At 35.7% G+C, this 7,823-nt stretch overlaps 1 protein-coding gene across 1 annotated transcript in view; it reads right to left on the bottom strand.

The window, feature by feature from the left end:
• Positions 1 to 2,970: 2,970 nt before the first annotated feature.
• Positions 2,971 to 7,823, bottom strand: part of HEPACAM2 (HEPACAM family member 2) — a 72,073-nt gene continuing 67,220 nt past the window's right edge. The window contains exons 5-10 of the mRNA XM_058182746.1: positions 7,473 to 7,598; positions 7,365 to 7,386; positions 7,196 to 7,245; positions 6,351 to 6,418; positions 4,742 to 4,883; positions 2,971 to 3,546 (exon numbers count right to left, since the gene is read on the bottom strand). Coding sequence (XP_058038729.1) covers positions 4,761 to 4,883; positions 6,351 to 6,418; positions 7,196 to 7,245; positions 7,365 to 7,386; positions 7,473 to 7,598 — 389 coding nt within the window. The 3' untranslated portion in view covers positions 2,971 to 3,546; positions 4,742 to 4,760. The remainder of the gene's footprint in view (positions 3,547 to 4,741; positions 4,884 to 6,350; positions 6,419 to 7,195; positions 7,246 to 7,364; positions 7,387 to 7,472; positions 7,599 to 7,823) is intronic.

The raw sequence follows: 7,823 nt of genomic DNA, 5'->3' as shown, positions 1-7,823 counted from the left end.
GTAGGTAGTGAGGGGTGGGGCTTAATATCACCATTGCATGGGCTGGATATATTGTGTTAGGGGGCCGTATCTGGCCCGTGGGCCGTAGTTTGAGGACACCTGATCTAAGTAGTCACTAGGAGTCAAAAATAATTTGATCTATTATTTATCTATTTAAGACTTACTCCACAAATCCTTTAATATTTAAATGAATTTCCAGAGTGACTTATAATACCTATTTTTTAAAAACCACATAAGCTCTAAAGCCCTTTTCAAAAGGTGTTGGATGGGATATAAAATTTATTGTCACTGTGTTGATCTGTATCTGTCTTTGTGCCTGTCAAGAATGTCACATTAATTCTTTCCAGAAGAATAATTACTGTATGTTAATTTGTTGAGGTAAAACCTGAAGAATTTTATGGCATCTGAAAATCAATTTAATTTGAAATAAGTTTGTGAAAAATTACTTTATTGGATTAAAATGTTTAATTACAAAAGTGAACAAAACAACCCTTTTCCCAGAGGAAAAATAATCAACATACACTGTTGTATATTTATAGAATTTTATTTTTTATATTCAAAATCTTATCAAATGGATAACATAAATTTATAACTCAGCAAATGAATATATATATATATATATATATATATATATATATATATATATATATATATATATATATATATATATATATATATATATATAATCCATCATCCTTACAACGATATAAATAAAAAGTATAATACTTTGGTTTTGATTAAATCATATTGCAATACAGACAAATAAATCTAGCATTAGAAATTGCATAAAGATGTATTTCCACATTTTTTTTCACTCTTTAATAGTCAGAGTGTTAATTTGTTACACAATAACTATGTAACATATGTATTTATGTAGGCATTATTACTTTGGGACAAATTCTTTGACCCAAAGTCTGATAAAGAATTTTATTTTTGATGCACGGAAAATAAAATGGATCTAATCATAACATAATAATCTTTACCAAAATTATCTTTCAGTTATGCTCAAGATGGCACTAAGGTAAGAAGTAGGCAGCATGAGACAACATAATAATTTCCCTTTTCCCAACAGGTTTCCTGGAGCTACCTGGCTTTTTAAGATGATACTTTATTTATTATTATCATTGGAAACTAGCATGCTTCCAAGTAAAATATCCCCTCCCACTTTTATTTACAAAAAATACTCTGGCATAACATAGGTATTTTAGGAATGATGTCTGTCTATAACTCAGTATTTTGATTTGAAAATGTATTTCTCTGCCGGGGGGCGGGGGCGGGAAGAGATATTAAAGGTGAAATTGTGTGATAACATTTAGGGGGACTAGGAATTGGGAGGAACTATTTTGTTCAGGTTGCCTTCTAGTAGGTGTGGCCACCATAACAATCCATTGTGGAAATGGTCAAATTCTCCATTAAAGCTGGCATTTTGTAAAAGTTCACAGGATTTGCTTTCATGATTACAAATGCCACTCCGGTGCTCAGAAACTGACATCTAAAACACTAGTGCCCAGAATGCTAGAGCATATGCACAAAGACATATGCCCAAGGGTTCTTGAAAGTTAACCCTACTTGTTTAAACCTAACTTCAGAAAACACAGGATTTCATTTATTGGGCAGGCCTGAAATGAAGATTGATGTTGGCAAAACACACACGCTCACACACACAGTTGTTTTAAGACAGCTGTTTAGAAAAAATATTTTTAAAGGATATTGAGTGTTTCAAAGTAAACAAATGAATGCAAGCCAATCAGACATTTAGAATATGGATCAATTGTGTTCATTTAGGGCCCAAACAGACTTGAGATTCCTAAGACAATTGACAATAGTATATTTAATTAAATAGCTTCTCCATCCTTATCCCCCCTTCTGCCGATTAGAATTTTAGATACCATGTTATATATATATATATATATATATATATATGTAGGTCTTTGGTTGTTCAGGTTTTCTCCCGTGTAAAATTGGAAGTGTCTTGGCGATGTTTCGACGAAGTCTCATTCGTCATCTTCAGGCTTCAGCTTCGTGCTTCTGGGAGCAACATTGCTCCCAGAAGCACGAAGCTGAAGCCTGAAGATGACGAATGAGACTTCGTCAAAACGTCGCCAAGACACTTCCAATTTTACACGGGAGAAAACCCGAACAACCAAAGACCTACATACAAACACCCGTGAAAACCTCAGAAAACAAATATATATATATATATATATGGTCTTATATATTTTTTGCCACCAAAAAGGCACCAGGTCTTATTTTCAGGGGATGCCTTCCATTGACTCACTCTGTGGTGGAGGCACTGACAGCCCCACCTGGCAGGAGTCCACTGCCGGCCCACTTCTTCTGTGGCTGCTTGCCACCACTTGCACGTGTTGCTCCTGGCCTCTGTTTTGCCATCAGAAGCCTTCAGGAAAGGCCTCTGCAGCCGAGAAATTGACACACACAGTGCCCCCTGGCTTCCGTTTCACCATCAGAGGCCTCAGTTGCAGAGGCCTTTCCTGGAGGCCTCTAACAGCGAAATGAGATCGGGGGCGCCATGCATGTCAATCCACAGCCCATTTCTCAGCTGCAGAGGCCTTTCCTGAAGGCCTCTGACAATGAAACGGAGGCCAGGGGTGACACACGTGAACAGTGGCAAGTGGCCACAGAAGAAGTGGGCCGGCAAGGCGAGGCACATGTCAGGGGATGTGAGGCCTGGTTGCAACTGTCCGAAGGTAAGTAGGGCAGATCCACCCTCCTACAGCTTAATTTTTACTTGTGTGCCTTGCCCCACCCTCTGCACCTGAGTGGGCGGGTGTGTGTGTCTTAACTAGGGCTTATTTTGGGGGTAGGACTTATGGGTGCACGTGTAAAACTCAAGATTGGGCTTATTTTTGGGATAGGTCTTCGGGGAAACATGGTAGCTGAGATTGGAGGAAATTTGAGAATGATGATGATAATAACTTTTCCCCTCATAATTTATGTTGACTCTAGTCACTGCTGGTAGTAACATATTTTATACTCCGTGCATTAAATGCCTAGATATAGAAAAGAATGCTATTTATAATATGATCTATATCAGTTGAAGTTCTGGACCTTATTTTAATTGCAGGTAAATCCTTAGTTGGTGCTGGTGTTAAAAAAAAAAAGCAGCTATTTATTAAAAAAATACTGCACTTAGTACTTATATAGTACTTGCTAACATACCACTGTTTTTCCTTTTTAGACAGTATAGGTTTATGTAAAACAATAAGGCACATTTTTTGCATTAAACAAATAATGAAACTGTCAATCTCTTTAGGCAAAATGGGCAATCCCCCCATTCTAAAATAAAATAGTTGAACACCCTGTCACACTTTAACGTTTTGCTCTAGCTTTGGAGAGATTACTTTTACAGTCTAACCAGTAATCATAAACTATTTCCGTTAGTAATGCAGTCCATGAGAAAACATTTTGCTTTTTAACTTTGAGGTGGCATTTGTATTATATGTCAGAATTTTTTTCCTGCAGGCAATTGTTGGTTTTCTACGGAAACAGATGTAATTTGTCTTCCATTTTTCTTTTCATGCATCGCTAAGAGGAAAAAGAGTATTATTTAATCACAGCCTTAAGAACATAAGATTATTACCTTTCCTTTTCAACTCAGGAATGAATATGAATATACATGTGTAAAACAAGCAATAATAAGTGAAGTCTGAAGTTGTTCCAAGTAATACTATCAAACCTCCCAAGATTTGGGACAATTTTACTCTGAAATCTTCTATAATTTTACTCTGAAATCTTCTATAATCTTGTATGAAAATGCACATTTATTTTATATTAAATTTGAGGAAATCCATGGACTTCATCTGCTGTTCTGTAACCTCATACCATCTCAGACAATAACCTTCCTGAATAGCAGAATTACCAAATATATTTGTGATAATCAGACTTCTGGCTTATATGTTCTATTTTGATTCTGATTAGAATCAAGAAGAAAAATCAACTAGGGTTTGATACAAAATATGTATGTTTATATTGATATAATCTAAATCATAGATTGAATGAGATGGAGTGGCCTCACAAATAATACTAAGCAATAAACCATGTTTAATAAATACACAGCTTAAGTTATCATGATAACAAAACAACATATTTAGATGATGTATAAATATAGCCTGACTTTCTGAGGTCAGAATTATTTTATTCCAGGGCTATATATAGGAATATGCTGTCTCTACCAGAGCTGTTTGATAACAAAAAAAAATATTCCCAAAGTTTACTCCCTTCCCCATTATAATTGAACTTGGCAGCAAATTCCAATCGATTCAGTGTAATTAGGAAACATGCATAGAGATTATATTATAAATCTCAAAGAACTTTGGGGGAGAAGGGGAGTATTTGTGGGAGAAAGAAAACTTGAATGCTATTTAATTCATTCCCTGTTTGACATAGGAAATATAGAATTAAAACATCTTCAAGATGGGAAAATCAATTTCTAGTTCTAGATAATTAGCAATATTCTCAGACAATATTATTGTTATAAATTATTCAGTTGAACACTATCCTCTTGTTAATTAAACGCACTACATTTAATCATTCTCCCTATGTTAACAGAGAATAAGCATTAACTTTGTGGCAGTCCTTATGATATTTAAAGATTATTATTATGTCTTTTGTATAGGAAAAGGTGAAGGCAAGAGAAAAGGACTACCAGCAACAAAGTTGTTGGACCTGATAAAAAATATAGATATCACTGTTGAAAGATCTGCAGGGCCAAAACAAATACCTTTCTTAACATATTAGCATTATGAACTTAATTCTTGTTGTTCTTCATCTTGTTCAGGAACATGCTGAACAACGTCATAAACTGTAACATTAACATTCTGACTTTGCCCAACATCAGGGTCAGGAACGCGCCGTCTTGATGCCTGAAAGAAGCAGATTACAATTTTATTTAAATAAATAAGCAAGATCACAGTAGAAGCCCATCATTCCATCCATCCATCCATCCATCCATCCATCCATCCATCCATCCATCATTCCAATTTCTATGGTTGCCCAACTCAATCAAGTGATTTTGGATAGTGTCGTGTCCCACTCCTCCGCTGACGGCCGGGTCAGGGAAATCCGAATCAGGCTTGCCTCTGCAGCTCTGCCCAAAGTCCTAGCAAAGTCCTCAGAGAAGGCAGGAGACCAGTAAGTGACTTCAGCAAGATAAGTTCGACTTTTGCCTGACTCAGAGACTGCCAGAAAGTAGATCCTTTATATAGGCCATGGGGTGTGGCTCCATGACTCAGCACTCATTAAGGCCTGCCCCTCCCTTCCCTCTGTTGCCTCCGCCTATCCAATCTTCTGATGCGAGGATTACTCCAATCAGCTGTTGGGAATAAACCCTCCTCAGGCTCACATGCTGTGGAGGAGGGGAGGTCTAGCTGCTCCGTTTGCCTGGGCATGGAGTCAGGGCTGGGGCCGGGAGATTCTCCTTCTTCTGCAGTTTGTGTGGGCATGGAGCCAGGACTTGGGCCGGGAGGCATACATTCCTCAGTGTTCGGGAGCAGGTAAGAAGGCCCCGGCTGCTCTGAGGGCGGGCAAGACACAACAGATAGCTTACAATAATAAAATGATAAAACGATTGAAAAACATTAAAGCTGTAAAAACATCCACAAAATAAATAAAGTACAGCCAATGTGGAATGGTAAAAGTGATGGATCAGGATAGAGGAGACTATTTCTTACACTCCATGAATGTCAATGAGATGTTTTAGGTCAGTCATTTTTCTAGCCTAAAATACATAATAAGTTTGTTGATATGAAGATAAATTGGGAAGCATAGAAATTACAGGTAATCCTCACTTAACAATGGTAACTGGAACTGGAATTTCCATTGCTAAAAACTGCAGTTACAAAGTATAATGTCATATAACCAACCCACTAGTGATGATAGTTTCAGTAGTCCCTAGATACCAAAGTTAAGCAAGGACCTCACATGACTACAGTTTCCAACTTCCTGGTGGTTCCATATTGACTTTGCTTGTGCGAAGCTGACAGAGAAGCTTGTAAATCACAATCATATGACCAGCTAGAAATATGAAAGTCAGAAATCTGGGTAGATTGCTGAGCATTTGGATTGCAATCACATAACATGAGGATGTTCCAACAGTTGGAACTTTGAGGACCAGTCATAAGTAGTATTCTTTCAGCACCATCACAAGTTTGAAAGGTCTTTAACTCCTATGATCTTGCAGGTGGAAAACCTGAATATACAAGTGGAAAATAAGCTTTCAAAACATGAATTTATAGGAATTCTAGTTTGGGGAATTTACATTATTTTATAAACCTGTTTTACAGACAGAACTGATTCTTCAAATATGTCTATTTTATTATACAAACACTTACCCATGGAGTTCCTGCAAAATTTGTAAATTCAATAAATTCGTATACTCCTTCCCCTGTATTTTCATTTCCTAAAAATATAGGTGTTTAAATAAAAACATGAATTGTGATGAGTTATACTGTACTATACTTCAGGCTGATGAAATGAAATATCATTAATGAAATATTAAGAAAAAGTTGATTGCTGCAACATTTGACTAAAAGAATGGAGGTTACAGACCATAATGGATGTTCCAAGTAGAACATTACGAAAACAGAAGTTCAGAAAAGAAGTTCATACCTTCCCCACAGAGTAAATATATAAAAGTGAAGAAAATTTATCTTTATTTGTCCTTAAACACCACTTTTGTTCCAAAGTAATGAAGTACATAAATACTTCATAATTTCAGATTTCAAAAGAAAAAGTAATGTTTGACCATCACAAATTTTGTTCCCATATCTGTAAGAAATTGTTCATGTGTGTTTGTGTCCATGTGTCCATGTCCCTGCACTTACTTTCCTTGGCATCCTCCAAGTTGCTTGACTTATCTATTTGACTTTTTGCATATTAATTTAAAAAATGGGAATCAGGCATGCTGCATATTCTTAATTCCAAGCATATCTCTGGTCCAAAAAGGTTTTTTTAATTAAAAAAATCTGAAATTATAACCCAGACCTTTGTTCCCTGCCATCCTCTCAAAAGGATAAACATAAGATTTTTTTGTGATTAAGCTGGCATCCCTAGAGCTTATAAAATGGTCAATAGGCCATTCTATCCATCTGTCTGTCATCTGTCTATCTGTCTGCCTATTTATATATCTATCTTTTTAGATTATGATAGATATGCCTCTATTTTATGGTTGTATTACCTGACTTAGTTTGTCCTCTTCGGTAACGTGCTTTAGTCCTGGTGGCTTTTCTAAAAAATGGAAATAATTTAAATTTCATATAGCATCAATACCACAGAGGAGAAGACTTTTTTAAAAAAATAAAAAAAATTATGTAGAGTTGATATAAAAAGAATAATTTATTTTCTACCTGTTCGATTTCTCCTGTTTTACTGCAAAAAACAAAGAAAATAAAAATTGTTTTTTAGAAGTATGATTTATAGAAACTTTGAAGATAATAGGTCTTCATTTAACGTACCTTTATGTGCCCGAAATAGTTTCCATAATGCAAAAATACCGATTGATACTATCAAAAATAATGAAATTCCAGTTACTATTGCCAGAGGGGATAAATATTTCCCTTTCTGAGCTAGCTGATCCAGTCCTATAACAGAGAAGGATAGAAATTAATCTTTGATTGTTAATTGTGAAATAATTCTGGATAGGCATATAGTATAAAATTCACATAAAATTTCTTTAAATTAATTAAAAAATCAGACATTAGATGCAAAATTGCTTAGGTGACCCCCAGAACATCTAAAGTTAGTATCTCTTGTTGATCAGACAAACCATAATATTATAAATCCCTTCATTCAGATTATGTATAGAT

The sequence above is a fragment of the Ahaetulla prasina genome, chromosome 4, assembly GCF_028640845.1.
Source record: "Ahaetulla prasina isolate Xishuangbanna chromosome 4, ASM2864084v1, whole genome shotgun sequence".
Lineage (NCBI taxonomy): Eukaryota > Metazoa > Chordata > Lepidosauria > Squamata > Colubridae > Ahaetulla > Ahaetulla prasina.
The sequence above is the reverse complement of the archived record's forward strand: the minus strand, read 5'-3'. Positions and strand labels throughout refer to the sequence as shown.